The 15,520-nt window shown below is 44.4% G+C and overlaps 1 protein-coding gene across 5 annotated transcripts in view; it reads right to left on the minus strand.

Annotated features, from left to right (window-relative positions):
- Nucleotides 1-3,621: 3,621 nt before the first annotated feature.
- Nucleotides 3,622-15,520, minus strand: part of iqce (IQ motif containing E) — a 123,440-nt gene continuing 111,541 nt past the window's right edge. For 3 of the 5 annotated variants that reach the window (XM_069928288.1, XM_069928287.1, XM_069928284.1), the window contains 3 exons: nucleotides 10,632-10,729; nucleotides 5,283-5,429; nucleotides 3,622-4,279 (listed from right to left, as the gene is read on the minus strand). In XM_069928288.1, the coding sequence (XP_069784389.1) occupies nucleotides 4,209-4,279; nucleotides 5,283-5,429; nucleotides 10,632-10,729 (316 nt within the window). In that variant the 3' untranslated portion in view covers nucleotides 3,622-4,208. Of the gene's footprint in view, nucleotides 4,280-5,282; nucleotides 5,430-6,983; nucleotides 7,042-10,631; nucleotides 10,730-15,520 lie in introns of those variants that run through there. The other 2 variants (XM_069928285.1, XM_069928289.1) reach the window with 2 other exon arrangements.

Here is a 15,520-nt window from a genome sequence, read left to right on the forward strand (position 1 = left end):
CCTCTCATCCTTCTACACTCCAAAGAGAAAAGTCCCAGCTCTGCTAACCTTGTCTCATAAGACATTTTCCAATCCAGGCAACATTCTATTAAATCTCTGCATTCTCTCCATGGATAAAACATCCTTTCAATAATGAGGTGAACAGAAATGAACACTATACTGCGTTTGGTCTCACCAGAGATTTGTAGAGTTGCAACATGACCTCTTGATTCTTGAACTCAATTCCCCCATTAATGAAGCCCAACATCCCATAGGCCTTCTTAACTATCCTATCAACCTGTGCAGTGATCTTGAGGATGTACAGACTTGGACCCCAAGGTCCTTCTGTTCATCCACACTTCTAAGGAACTGACCATTAACCCTGTGCTCAGCCTTCTGGTTTGTCCTTCCAAAATGCATCACTTCACACTTACCCGGATTGAAATCCATCTTCTACTTTTCTGCCCAACTCTGCATTCTGTAAACTGTTTTTATCTCCAGTATATTCCTAAATCCTATCCAAATACCCATTTTGGAATCTTGTGACTTATAACCTATTGGCTCCCTGTTTAAAATCTTGTACACTCTGTAGAGAGCTGTGTGGCATGCGCAGAATCAGGTACATGACAGGTCACATTCAGAAGTATTAAAGATGTGTAGCTTCTTGGAGACATATCCATTTAACTTTAATTTTATTTCAATGATACAGCACATAGAAGGCCTTCCCATGCCATAAAACCCTTGTTGCCCAATTACACTCAATTAACCGACCAACCCCGTATGTTATGGAGGGCAAGAGAAAACTAGAGGACCCAGAGAAAACCCACACAGGTTACGGGGAGAACAGACAGTAACCCAAGTTGCAGATGTGTTGCACGGACCACTATGCTAACAGTGTCGCCCTTCCTAACCGAATCTATTTCAGGTTCATGGAAGTTAGGTGCAACAGTTTCAAATAGCATTCTGTCGTTGTAGAATTTGGTTCAGATTGCAGGTTGGGAACTGACATCAAGATCCATTGAAAAGCTGTGTAGTAACGGCAACACCAGGATTGTGACAATTGAGTAATTCGGTAAGTGATGCCTGGAAACCGCACTGCTGTAAGTTACAGACATCAACTCAGCAAATGTGTTCTGTAATCATTCACCACATTCAAATTTCTGAATATAACATTTTCAGTTTGCTGTTGATTGTAAGGACTATTCAAATAAGAGCTGCTTTAGGGCAGCAGGGCTGTTGTAGTAGTTAGTGCAACGCCTTTACAGTGCCATCAATCAGGACCAGACTGGGGTTCAAAAACCCGTGCTGTCTGTAAAGAGTTACAGCACGGTAACGGGCCATTTCGGCCCACATGCCCAATTTACACCACATTAACCTACAAACCCCTGTACATTACAAACAGTGGGAGGAAACCAGAGTCCCCGGGAAAACCACATGGACATGGGGAGAACATGTCTAAATATTAAAAATTTATTAAAATAACATATTGGCCGGAAAGTAGTCAATCGGTTGATAATGATGTAAATATTCAGGCTTTGCTTACATACACTACTAACTGCTTCCTAAATAAAAACACTACACATTGGACATACTTAAGAGGTGTGCCAGCATCTGTGGAAAGAGAAATAGAATTAATGTTTCAGGTTTTGGACAGGAGAGAAAATAAGTTAGTGTCAAGTTTCAAAGTTGCAGGGAGGTTAAAGGGAATATGTTAGCAAGATGAGGTCAGGGTTGTCCTGGAAATGCTGAAAATTAGATTATGTAGCCCAGAAGTTAATGGGACAGTTAGGGAGAGTTCCTTTGTTCATAAAAGCTGTGGAACACAGGGTTGTTGGGACATCCTCAGTAGGTCAGACTTTGTTCATGGAGAGAGCCAATATCACAGATGGGCTTTGCCCGTTCTGACACATGAATTTGTAGTATTTGATATCGAGTCCAGAAGGCTAGAAAGTGCCCAGAAGTACATTAGGTCTCATTAAATCAGGGCAGAGGGCCGTACAGAGGCAGATCAGAGTGTGAGTGGGATGGAGAATTAAATTGAAGCATGAAAGTCTGCAGACACTGAGATTGTCGTTCAAACACAGAAGTGCCGGAGGAAGTCCGCCAGGTCTCGCAGCGTCCATAGGAGGTAGAGATTTACTATCAACATTTGGGGCTTGACCCCTTCCTCAAGATACAAGTGAGAAAAGACAGGCATCTGAAGTAAAGGCTGGGGAAAGAAAAGAGGGAAGAATGGGAGGGGGTGAGGAGTCCCGAGGTGTTAATTCAATATGAGTAAAGGTGAGATTTGATTTTGGTTTCTATGAAGGGAGACAAAGGGAAAAAGGGGAAGAGAGAGAGAGAGAGAGACAGAGCAAAGGAGATGGTGGAGGAAGATGAGGGGGGGAGGGTTTCTAAGGGAAGTCGATCTGGTTGGAGAGTACCCAGACCGAAGTTTGGTGGTTTCAGTCTGGCAGTGCACGAGACACAGACGATGTCAGCAAGGGAATGGGCCGAGGAATTGAAATGGGTGGCCACTGGGCGATCCACGCTATGCGGGGTCAACTACTGTGGTCTCGTCTACATCAGAGAGACCAGTCGCAGACTGAGAGATTGCTTCGTTGAGCACCTCGGATCTGTCTGCCACAGTAGTGTGGATCTCCAGTGGCTTTTTTCACTTATGCCTTGAGGAAGGGCTCGGGCCCGAAACGTCTTTAATATATCTTTACCTCCTACGGACGCTGCACGACTGGCTGAGTTCCTCCAACACTTCTGTGTTTTGGAGAATTAAAGTATCAGGCAACAGAAAGCTCATATTTTAATGAAGGCCCAGGACCCTTTGCTTCTTATGGATGCTGCGTGATCTGCTGAGTTTCGACAGTACGTGTATTGCAATAGGAAGCTCAGAGCTGTTCAGGTGAACCTAGTTTTCAGCAATTTATGTGATCAAACTTTCAGATGATAGCTGTTCCAATCCAGTATTTTCTGCTTTTAGTAGAGTGATTATTGAAGCCAATAAGGCTCTAATGTAAAATTCAATTAGGAAATGAATCTGAAGATGGAGGAACACTTCTTATTCCATTGGGGGATAGTTTTGGACCATGGCTTTGGAATCAATCCAGTATCCATTTAACAATATCGAGCAAGAAGGTGATCCACAAGGACAGGGATAATCATTTGTGAGGTTCCAGTCTCAACATTAGAATTAAATCCTCTCTGATTCAATCTATGCAATTCATAGTGGAAGGTTTACACAAGATGTGGAGCAGCAGGTCCTGACCCAAAACATTGACTGGATGTTTCTACCCAGTGATGCTGCCCCACCCAATGAGTTCCTCCAGGTTCTCCTTTTTGACTCAATATTGCAGCATCTGCACTTTTGAATTTCTCTTGAGCGCTTATCATTGCAAAACTGCTCCTCTTCAAAGTGAAATGATGCTGTGTAATGCTGCGGGGACAGTGCCCAGGAAAGGGACATTGCAATGGGCAGGTCCCTGGCCACAAACTTTCAAGGGGAAACAGGATGAGTGGATCAACAGAAAAGCAAAATAATCTGAAGTAAAATAAGAAAATGCCTAAAATACTCAGCAGCTTGGCAACTCTTGTGGAGAGAGAAACATGAGGGTATCAATACACTTCAAGTCACAAATCCACCGTCAAATCTCATATGGATTCTCATGATACGTCTTTATTTTTCAATCCATCAAGGACTGTAGGCATTGCTGGAAAGCTAGCATTTAATTTACAACCTGATTTCTTTTTAAAAAGGTGGTGGTGAGGTGCTGCAGAACAGACATTACTTGTATTCAGGACAATCCAGGATTCTGACCCAGAAGCAATGAACATTGAGGTATTTCTAAACCAGAATGGTGTGCAACTTGCAGGGAACCTTGCATGTGGAGGCTGCTGCCCTTTAGATGTGACAGAGGAAATTAGTTCCTGCAGTAATGTTGAAAAAGCCTTGATGATGGCACATGGTCGTCTTCTGATAACTTACTTCTCTGGCCACACTTGGTACTTGACCTACTGAGCACATCCAGCAATTTATCACCTTTTGATATTAATTTTCTGTAATGTGGTTTAAGTTCACCATTTACAATGAACCCTTTCAGTGAGCCACCAAGTCAATTGAACAAATTATCCATCAAGCAAAATTCAATTCCTTGGCTTTTCCTTCATCAATTTTCCATACATTTGATTAGCGGATCCCTGGAGTAAAACAATCCACCTTTACAAGTTAGAATCATGTCTCAGTAGCCAATGACATCATCAGAATCATCAAATTCCAAGTCTCCAGTTGCTTCAAACAGACTGAAGCTCTCTGGAAGAGAAGAAAATTACGTTTGTTACTGGATGCCACACTTTTGTTTAAACCTGATAAAAACAGACGTTGGTCAATTCCTCCTTTCCCCAGAGAATCATTTGGAATATTTGGGTGGTGGGTGTAGACTCTTTCCCTACAGGTCAGACCCAGACACGATGCCGACTCGGGCTCAGGTCTCATCATACAAAATGTTATATTGATAACCTCTGGGATGAGATCTCCTAGACTGGTTCTGATCATGAGAGGAGGTTGGAGCGGATGGGGATTGGAGAGGAATTTTTAACAATATTTAGATTAATTTCCCAGTAACATATCATACTTGTGAACATGAAAAATGATAGATGGGGTGGAGGGAAGGACGATTAGAGCGAGAGATATCTGAAGGAATAATTGTATTTTTTACCTGTCTACCAATTTCTTTTATTCATATTTTAAAATTTGTTAAAATTATTAATAAATACAATTTCATTAACGGCTGTAGTCAGATTTTGATTTGCTGTTCATTCAGATAAGGGTCACCTCATATTCTGACTTCTTCTCCTTAAGACTCCCACTCATTCTTGTGAAGGATTGGTGGAGTTGGGGGGGGTGGGGTGGAATTATCCATTGGACTGAATTCCGTGATTCAGGACTTAATCAATTGACATAGGGCTCATCATGAAGAGAAAACAATTGTGTATTTGGGCAGCCTCCAGTTCTTTATCTATCACTGAATCCATAATTGTCTCCACCCATCCTCGCAGCTTAAGATCTGCATTAATTCCACACTTAATATTTTTCATGTCAGTAACAAGGTCGCTAAAGGAAACTTAAACTCTGCAAAAGTTTGCACACTCTGCGTAAAGTCCAATTTCTCACTCCTTTAGTGGCTTTTCTAGTAACGTTGAGTATTTCTGCTCTCAATATCCTCACCTTTACCAGTCTCCGTCAGTGGAACTAAAGATTAGTAAAGGATCTTTGACGGAAGAAGCAAAAATTGAGATGAGAGAAATAAAAGTACCTGTGGCTTGAATCCTGGTCTTCTTACCTGATGAAGGACTGTTTGTTGAGAGTTTAAGCTTCTTTAGATGTTCTGTGTCTTCTGAGTCTTCACGCCTTAATGCATGGTCCTCGATTTCATCACTACTTTCATCATCCCTCCTGGATCCTAGAAGAAGAATATAATGGTTAAGAGAGGAGCATTCCAGAGTTGAGGGCTTCAAGAGAGAGCAAGAGGAGGAAAATAAAAGAGGTTGGTGTGTTGCATTAATTGGTTTAGAAAGGATACATGGGTGGTATGGTTGGTATGAGGCAGCACGATTGGCGTAGGGGAGGCATGGTTGGCACAGTGGTTAGCGCAATGTCTTTACAGCACCAATGATCGGGACTGGGTTCTGAATCCCACGTCAGGAGTTTGTACGTTCTCCCTGTGTCTGCGTGGGTTTTCCCTGGGGGCTCTGGTTTCCTCCCACTGTTTGAAACGTACTGGAGGTGTAGATTAATTGGGTGACAATAGACAATAGACAATAGGAGCTGGAGTAGGCCCTTCGGCCCGTCAAGCCAGCACCGCCATTTTACAGATCATGGCTGATCACTACCATCAGTACCCCTTTCCAGACTCATGGACCAAAATGGCCTGTTACCATGCTGAACGTCAAAATTTAATTTAGAGGATGTCATGTCAGTGGTCAGAGGTGACATTACAGATGGATTGGCTAGTAAGGCAATATGGGCGAATGGGTGAAGCTGAGGAACAAAGGCATGATCACCTTGTTGGGTGTGTAATACAGGCCCACAAATAGTCATGGGAATTAGAGTGAATATTTCAGGAGATTGCTGCCAGCTGAAGGTCAAATACCATAATGGTATCATATTCAAGAATTTTAACTTTCCAAATATTGAATAGAGAAGTCACAGTACGAAAGGTTTAGATGGGGTTCAATTTGTCAAATGTGTTCAGGGAAGTTACAAGTTTATTATCATCTGACTGTACATACACAACCTGATGAAACAGCATTTCTCTGGAGCCGGTGCACACACATTTCTCACACAGCACATAATAATCATATGTAGACATAGAAATATAAATTAACTATATATAACTATTCTGAAATAGTTCACTCAATTTCATTAATTACAGGATACTGTCCTCAATCTCATAGCCTGTAGGAAGGAAGAAGCTCTTTCCCAGCCTGGCAGTCTTGATTTTGATCATCCTGATGGTAGCAAGTCAAAGATACAGTGTGATGAATGGTATTGCCTCCAGCAACAAGGAGACGATCCCACTCAGCAAAGAACCATGCCCGATCTAGTTCTGGGAAATTTGGAGGGGCAAGTGAATGAAGTGTTTGTGAATGAGCCTTTGGGGATTAGCGACCGCTGTTCTATTAGGTTTAAGATAGTTCTGGAGAGAATCAGAGCGGGGTCACAAGTTCAAATTCAGAATGAGATATAAAATGGCAACGAGCTCAAATTGATTGGAATGGGTTGTTTGAAGGAAGAGGAATGTATAAAAATGGGATTTTTTTTTTAAGGGAGTTGACAAGAGTCCAGGATATACATGTTCCTGTTAGAGTCATGCATCAGACATGCAAGTGTAGGGAAGCTTGGATGACAAGGGAAATTCAGGCTCCGGTCAAGAGCAAGAAACAGGCATAGGGAAGGTAATATCAGCTGGGTACATAAATAGATAAAAGGACCCCTCAGAAAACAATGCAGTTACCTCTGTGAGGAGCCACAGTAGATTGTCAAGGTCCTCATTTAGTGCTTCTCTGTTTTTACTGCAGAGAGAAACAGGAGAGCTGGGGAACAAGGGGTAGTCAAAGGTAGCATCTTGAGAAAAATTAGTTTTACAGTTGAGGAGGTGCAGAAGATCCTGATGAATATTAAAGTTGTCAAATATCCTGGGCCTGAAACAAGAAAGTCTGCAGATGCTGTGATTGCTGTGATACACAAAAGGGCTGGAGAATCTCAGCAGGTCCCCAGTCCATAGGAGGCAAAGATATAAGAAAGTCTGCAGATGCTGTGATTGCAATTAATACACAAACCAGAAAACTGCAGATGCTGTAAACGAAGCCTACTCTGATATATCCAAAGACTCTGTGGGAAGCCAGAGAGGAAATTGATGGTATCCCAGCTAAGAATCGTCATTAAGCAGAGATGAGATACCAGAATACTGGAGGGTGGCAAATATTGTGCTTCCATTCAAAGGAGGCTGCAGGGAATTATTGGTCAGCGAGTCTAACATCTGTGGTTAGTAAGTTACTAGAGACTATTCTGAGGGAGAAGAAATACATACACTCATGTGGAAGACGGCCGATTAGGGATTGTCTGCATGGTTTTGTAAATGGGGGGGGGGGGGGGGGGTCATGTCTCACAAATCTGATAAGAGTATTTTTGAAGACGTGACCAAGAAGATTGATGAGGGCAGAGCTATTTATGTTGTATATATGGATTTCAGTAAGGCATTCGATAAGGTTCTGCACAGTAGGCTGCTCTGGGAGTTTGGATCACATGGGATCCCAGGAGAGAAAGCAGAATTCCGAGCTGGGTCATTTGCTGCTTGTCATCTATATAAATGATTGAGATGAAAAAGTACATGGCATGATTATCTAGTTAATGGATGACACTAAAGTGTCTGGTATTTTAGGTAGTGATTGGCAAAAATTGCAGGAGGATCTGGGTAAATTGGTCAGATGGGTAGAGGAACAGTTGATGGAATTTAATACAGAAAAATGTGAGGTGTTGTATTTTTGGGAGTCCAAAATAAAATAGAACCGACACAGTGCACTATCCTGGACCCAGAAACCATCCTCATTAGTCATCCTGACAACCTTTTACAGAAGCACAAATGAAAGTGTCCTGTCTGGCTGCATCATTGAGTGGGACAGTAGCTGCAAAGCATTGGACTGGAAGTCGATAGAGAGGATCATCAAAACAGCTGAGAGGATCACTGGGGGTCTCCCTTTTCTCAATTGATGACGTTTACTAGAAGCTTTGCTTAAATAGGGTCAGAGAATTATAGAGAACCCTTTCCATCCAGCACCAAGTACCTTTGATCCACTACCATCAAATAGGACATACAGGAACTTCAAAACAGAATGGTCAGGTTGGAAAATAGCTTCTTCCCACTGGCTGTGAGATTCATGATCAGTATCCTGTTATCGAGTAAATCACCCCATATATTTTTATTTATTTAAAGATCGATTTGTATGTGTGTGTGTGTATAATTATTATGTACTGCATATTGTGTGTGTGTAATTATGTACTATATATTTTGTGTAATTATGTACTGTATATTTTGATTGTGTAATTATGTACTGCATATTGTGTGAGTATAATCTTTATGTACTTTATAGTGTGTAATTATTATGTACTGTACATTGTATTTGTGTGTAATTATGTACTGTATATTATGTGTAATTATGTACTGCAGAGTGTGTGTATGATTATTATGTACTGTATAGTGTGTGTGTGTGTTGTGTGTATGTGTGTACCGTGGTCTGGAGAAATACGGTTTTGTCAGATTGTATATGTATCATCAAATGATAACGAACTTGAACTTGCACTTGAATTGCAGGAGGATGTGGGGCATTCTTCTGGAGGCACAAAATCATAGATCAAATTAACACACAGAATCTTTTGCTCAGTGTAGGAGATAACCAGAGGACCTAGGTTTAAGGTGGGGGAGGGGGTGGTGGTGTGGGGAAGAGATTTAACAGAAATCTGAGAGGTGACTTCTTTTTTAATACAGAGGATGGTGGATGTGTGGAAGAAGCTGCCAGAAGAGGTGGCTGATGCTGGAACTACTGCAATGTTTAAGAAACATTTGGACAAATACATAGATAGGTTTGCAAGAGTATGGGCCAGATGCAGGCAGCTGGGACTTGTGTGGGTGGGGCTTTTTGCTTGGCATGAGCAAGTTGGGCTGAAGGACCTGTTTCCCTGCTGTGTGATTCTATGACTCTATAACACAGCCATTCAGCCCAGCTAGGAAAGTTTTGATGTTTATGCTCTGTATCCTATCCTTCCTGATCTATCCCCAGCTCCATATCATTCCTTTCCCCTTAAACCTCTCCCAAGCCCCTTCAATGGTTACCTAGCTTCATCTCTTTACATTTTAAAATTTCACCTCAAATATTCCCATGAGAATGAGTCCCAAATTCTCTGGATATTTCTTTTGTATTTCATTCCCTGTGGATTTATTTTTGACCACTTTTATTTATGATCCCTAATTTTAGATTCCCACGTGTGAACTAATTCTGTGTCTACTCCGCCAAACTTTTTTGTCAGAGCTACATATGATGGCCTCTACTATCTATGAAGGAGTCAAACAATTTTGTTCTCAAGATTTGTGTTCTAATTGCAAGGAACAGGTAAGTGAGGGAATAATTATGAGCAAACAATGCAGGAGGCACTCAGCTGGTCAAACAGCATCCTTGGGTAGAAATGTCAGTCAATGTTTCAAGTCAAAACGCTATTAAGGCTCTGTAGCATCTGTCACAGTGCAAAATGAAGAACGAGAAAATGATCAGACGTAGTCGAGTCGAAGTTCAGTAAAAATGTCACTGTGTATATTTAATGAGAAACATTTGTACATACTTTGGTTGATGTGGTTCATAGTGTGATAAATAAAAAGTTACAAAAAAAAGATTCCAGCATCTTCAGCTTTTGTGTTTCCCAAATGAATAATTATTCTGGCTTCATTCAAGGAAACAATGCAGGATTTTAGAAAAAAGGAACAAATATAGATATTTCAGTTGTTATTTTAGCCTGGTTGGTAGTGCTCTCATCTTGGAAGTTGGATGGCTATGGGTTTAAGCCACAGTACAAACGTGGGATGATATTGGGCCACAAACTGGGAGTGCTGTTTTGTCTTCAGTGCTCTCTTTCAGATGAGATTTTAGCTTTTTTCTCTCAGTGATGTCCCTATTGGAAGAGGGGCAGGGAAATTTTTGTTTGAATCTTCTCCCTTCGACCAATGTCCCCAAGGGAGCATGTATTTGTTGCATGAGAGGCAAGGTTTATTTGTCAAAATAATAACTGCTACCCAAAATGATCCATTAGTTGGGAAATGCTAACAATGCAAACTTTCTTCATGGAACTTCAAGTATTATAAACATTTTGCCTAAGCCACTAATTATTCTCAAATACTCAACAACCTGGGTAGAAATGCTTGGTAACCCCCCAAATTCAATTTAAGATATAAATTAGGCTTGAGAATATTTCTCTTGTAAAAATAGAAATGGGGATAGGAAATACTAATTTTAGCTGCAAGATGCTGAGTGACTTTAGCAAGTTATAATAAATGCATCTAACCTTTGTGAAAGTAAGAATTCCAGTCTTTAACATAGGAGCTTTTCATTCATACCTGAGTACCTTAGCTGGAGCTGGGCATCACAAGGTTTCCTCACAGTGAATGAGGAACCACAGGTCTCTCCAGCAGACATGTTCTTCCTTTGCATCGTGCTGTAAAAGACAGAGGTAAAATATAAACGTACGGTGACATTATATCGATGATCCACAATTAGAAAACAACAAACAGCACCCGACAATGTGCAGAAAGGCCATCAGCATTGAAAAAGCAGAGGTTTAGCCACTTCTTCCTGATCAGGCAAGTCAAATGCACTAGAAAAAAAAACACTCTTGTCTCTCTCCAAAAATCATGGATGAAGGTTATTCAATCACCTTAGTTTAAAAGAACCAATAAAAGTCCAAAGTTTGTTCATTTCAGAATTATTGCTTAAATTATGTGCAATTTTGGATTACTTTCCTATTTTCTTTTAAAGCTTGATCCCTTGCTCCCACAATTTGGTACAGAACAAATTTTCTTTTTGTGCATCTGTGAGATCTCTGTGCTTTTCAAGGCTGAAAACCCAAAAAATCTCCAGTGTTTCTTTTGACCTTTGAAACGCAACTTCAGCTGCTTTTTAGCACTGCCCCAAAACCCAAATGTGAACCTTATCCTTAACTAGAATCAAAGTGTGATTAGATGTGGGTCATTTTAACCATCTGCTTTTATTTGTAAGCCCCCATAGATTTGCCTCAAGAGCTTAGCGGACATAAATGAAGACTGTCTCCTTTTGCACCATTTTGACTTCCAATATCCTCTGATGTAAAAATCAGAATTAAATTTCAGGTGACATTCCTGTACTTACATGCATTTCTCATTTATTTATTTGTATCCCTGAGTCATGCCTTCACTGCCCTTCCGTGTTTCATACCTTGAAAATTTGATCAATTTGTTTTGCATCTGTGTCTCATTCGTTGTAAATTTCCATAGTTCAGTGGTAATCCCTTGTGACATTTCACTCACCATGACTTCACTAATAAGTTTTTGTTTCCTGATTTTCCTTATTCATTCCCACAAATTACCTCGACAGGTAAAAACTTAATAAGAGCTATATCAAATACCTTTTGGAAGTCTAAACATGTAGCACCATGGAACTTTTTGAGCTGCTAATGGTTAAAGGTGAATGTCCAGCAGGACCTTCCCCTTTCAAATTAATGTTGGATGCTGGTTATTAGATTATTGTACAAGTAATCATTTTGTAACTCCTTATAAAACTTACCTGAAGTTGGATAGTAGGTCTGGATTTGACATTCGTTAGTATACAGCTGTGGCGGTACGCCATTAGGCAGGCGAACCAGCCCCACTTGTCACGCATGCGGCGGGGCTGCCAGCCAAAATGGCGCTGTCGGGGGTTTCCTCCCGACCTCAGCAACGGGCTCAAAAGCCTGCACTTGGTAACCCATGTGATGCCCCGGTGACGTCAGGGCCCCCCAGCCAGGTTCTCAGCCAGATCTGGGAGTACAAGACCAGCCAGAAGCCTGCAATAAATCAGTTTTGCTCACTGAACTCAACCCACCTGGTTGTGCGATCCTTCAGTTAGCAGTGTAGCCGCCACTACAATTGGTGACCCCGACAGGTTCAAATGTCTTTGAACCCGACATGAATGACCCTTCAATCAACGCTATAGCCATCACGCTTCCTGACTTCTGGTTCAGGAGCCGGAGACCTGGTTCAGCCACACAGAGACTCAGTTTCACATTCGCCAGATTTCATCAGATTCGACCAAGTTTTACCATATGGTCGCCGTCCTGGACCAGGCCACCACCAAATGAGTGCTGCACTTCGTTCAGCACCCACCCAAGGAAGATAAGTATGGGACCATCAAGCAGGTGCTCACCGGCTCCCTCAGCCTCTCCAGGCGCCAGTGTGCCGCTCGAATGCTGTGCCTCGACGCCTTGGGGGACAGAACTCCAATCGAGTTGATGGACAAGATGCTCGTGCTCATGGGCGATCACACCAACTGCCCACTCTTCAAGCACATCTTCCTCGACCATCTGCCTGAAGACATCCGGCGGTTACTGTCCCAGGAGAGCTTCGTCGACCCTAGGAAGGTCGCTCAAAAGGCTCAGGAGCTTTGGCTCGAATGATTACCGGAGGGCTCAGCAGTCCAGCAGGTTATGAGACATGAACATGACCACGCCAAACTTTTCTCTAGCGCTACGGTGGATCACCTGTCCCCTGCAAAGGCCTCAAAGAGCATAGCCAGAAGCAAGCCATCCACTTCAGGCCTCTGCTTCTTCCACCAGCGCAGGGGAGCCAAGGCTCGGAAGTGTCGTCAGCCCTGCTCGTTCCAGGGAAACGAGCAGGCCGGCTGCTGTTAATGGCTGTGGTGGCTGGCCAACAACACAGCCTTGTCTACCTGCGGGATTCAGTCAGCGGCCGACGCTTTCTCGTCGACACCGCCCAGATCAGCGGCATCCCGACCACAGCCATCGAGTCCCAGAACTGGCCTCGAGGACCTCCCCTCCGTGCAGCCAATTCGACGGAGATCTGAACGTATGGAGATAAGACCGTCCAATTCCAGATTGGCCAGCGGAAGTTCTCGTGGAGTTCACCACTTCGTCCCTCCCAACCGCCATCCTGGGTGTCGACTTCCTCCTCACCCATGGACTCCTGGTTGATGCCCGTACTTTCCAATACATTCGCCTCAACACCTTCTGCACAGAGCAGCCGCAGATGGCCATAGTCAGCACGCCCAAAGACGAATTTCAGTGTATCCTGGATGAGTTCCTGTCCCTCCTCCAGCTACAGTTTTCCGCCGCCTCACCACGCCACGGGGTGTTTCATTACATCCCCACACAAGGCCCACCGGTCCATGCCAAGGGATGCCAGCTCCCGCCGGATAAGCTCCAGATAGTGAAGGAAGAGTTCTCGCAACTGCAGGAGCTGGGGATCATTCAATGCTCTGACAATCCTTGGGCCTCACCACTCCACCTGGTCCCAAATGCCTCCGGCGGATGGCTTAATGATGCGACAGTACCTGACCGTTACCCGATCCCTCATATCCAGGACTTTACGGCCAACCTGCATGGTGCGAGGGTATTCTCCAAGGTCGACCTGGTGCGTGGGTATCACCAAATCCCGGTGCACCCGAGGACATACCCAAAACGGCCATCATCACCCCCTTCGGCTTGTTCGAGTTCCTACACATGCCGTTCGTGTTCAAGAATGCCGTCCAGTCCTTCCAGCGCCTCATGGACACAGTTGACAGGGATTTTAATTTCGTATTCATTTACCTGGACAAAATCCTTGTCGCTAGCAGAGACCGGGCACAACACAAGTCTCACCTGTGCACCCTCTTCTCCCAACAGGCTGACTTTGGCCTAACAATCAATCTGGCCAAATGCCAGTTCGGGAAAGAGTCCATGCAGTTCCTGGGCCAAACCATCACAGCCGAAGGAGCTACACCTGCTGTTATAAGGGTCGCTGCAATCAGGAAGTTCCCACACCCGGACAACCTCAAGGGGCTACAGGAGTTCGCGGGTATGGTCAATTTCTATCATCGCTTCATTCCAGACACTGCATGCAACATGCAGCTGCTCTTTACCCTCATCATGGCCAAAGACAAGACACTCGCCTGGACTCCATAGGCCAGCAGGGCATTTGAAGCCACGAAAGATGCCCTCGCGAAGGCTACCCTGTTCGTCCACCCACGCACCAACCTGCAATATGGCACTCTCTGTCGATGCCTCTACCACAGCCGTCGGCGCCATCCTGGAGCAGCAGGTGAATGGATAGTGGAAACCACTGGCATTCTTTAGCCGACTTCTTCGCCTGCCAGAGTGCAAGTATAGCGCTTTCGATCATGAGTTGCTGGGCAGGTACCTAGCGGTGCGTCATTTCTGCTATTTCTTGGAGGGGAGGCCTTTCACCATTTTTACCGACCACAAACCCCTCACTCAGGCGCTCTCTATGGCGAGAGATCCCTGGTCAGTCTGCCAACAGCGTCACCTCTCCTTCGTGTCGGAGTTCATCACCGACATTTGGCACAAGGCGGGGAAAGTCAACGTGATCGCCGATGCACTCTCATTACTGGCCATTTGCACACTGACACCTGGCCTCGACTTTGACCAGCTCGCCCGGGACCAAAAGTCCGACAAGGAGACGCGGGCCTTCAGGACTGCCATCACGGGCCTGCAGTTCCAGGACCTCCCGACTCCTCATGGTGAGGGCACAGTCTTGTGCAAAATCTCCATGGGCACCCCGCGAGCAGTGGTTCCCCAGCAGTGGTGCAGGCAAGGGAAGACTCGACCATTTCCATGACCTTTCCCACCCTTCCATCAGGTCCATGGTCCGTATGGTGGCAGAACGTTTCATCTGGCATGGGCTTCAGAAGCAGATTGCGGATTGGGCCAGAACCTGCACCCATTGCCAGCTTTCCAAGGTACACAGGCACACCAGGGCACCCGTACAAGATTTTGAACACGTCTGGGAACGGTTCATCCACATACATGTGGACATCGTCGGACCCTTACCTGTTTCCCAAGGTAATTGTTACCTTTTCACAGTGGTAGACTGCACCACTCGTTGGCCTGATGCGATCCTGATGCCAGATGCCTCCATGGACTCCTGCTCTCAAGCACTTTTGAGTGGTTGGGTTTCCTGGTTCGGCGTCCCAAACCACCTCACCAGTGATCGGGGAGCCCAGTTCACCTCTGGGCTCTGGGCACAGCTCGCCAACAGGCTAGGGATTGAGCTACACCACACCATGGCCTTTCACCCACAGGTCAATGGGCTACTTGAACGATTGCACCACCACCTCACCGGCCCCAACTGGGTGGACAAGCTGCCTTGGGTGCTTCTGGACACCCAAAGAAGACCTACAGGCATCATCAACCGAGCTGGTCTACGATGCACCGCTAGCCCTACCTGGTGAGTTCATCAACGCACCTCACAACCCCCAGCAG

This window comes from Narcine bancroftii, chromosome 3, assembly GCF_036971445.1.
Source record: "Narcine bancroftii isolate sNarBan1 chromosome 3, sNarBan1.hap1, whole genome shotgun sequence".
Classification (NCBI taxonomy): Eukaryota; Metazoa; Chordata; class Chondrichthyes; order Torpediniformes; family Narcinidae; genus Narcine; species Narcine bancroftii.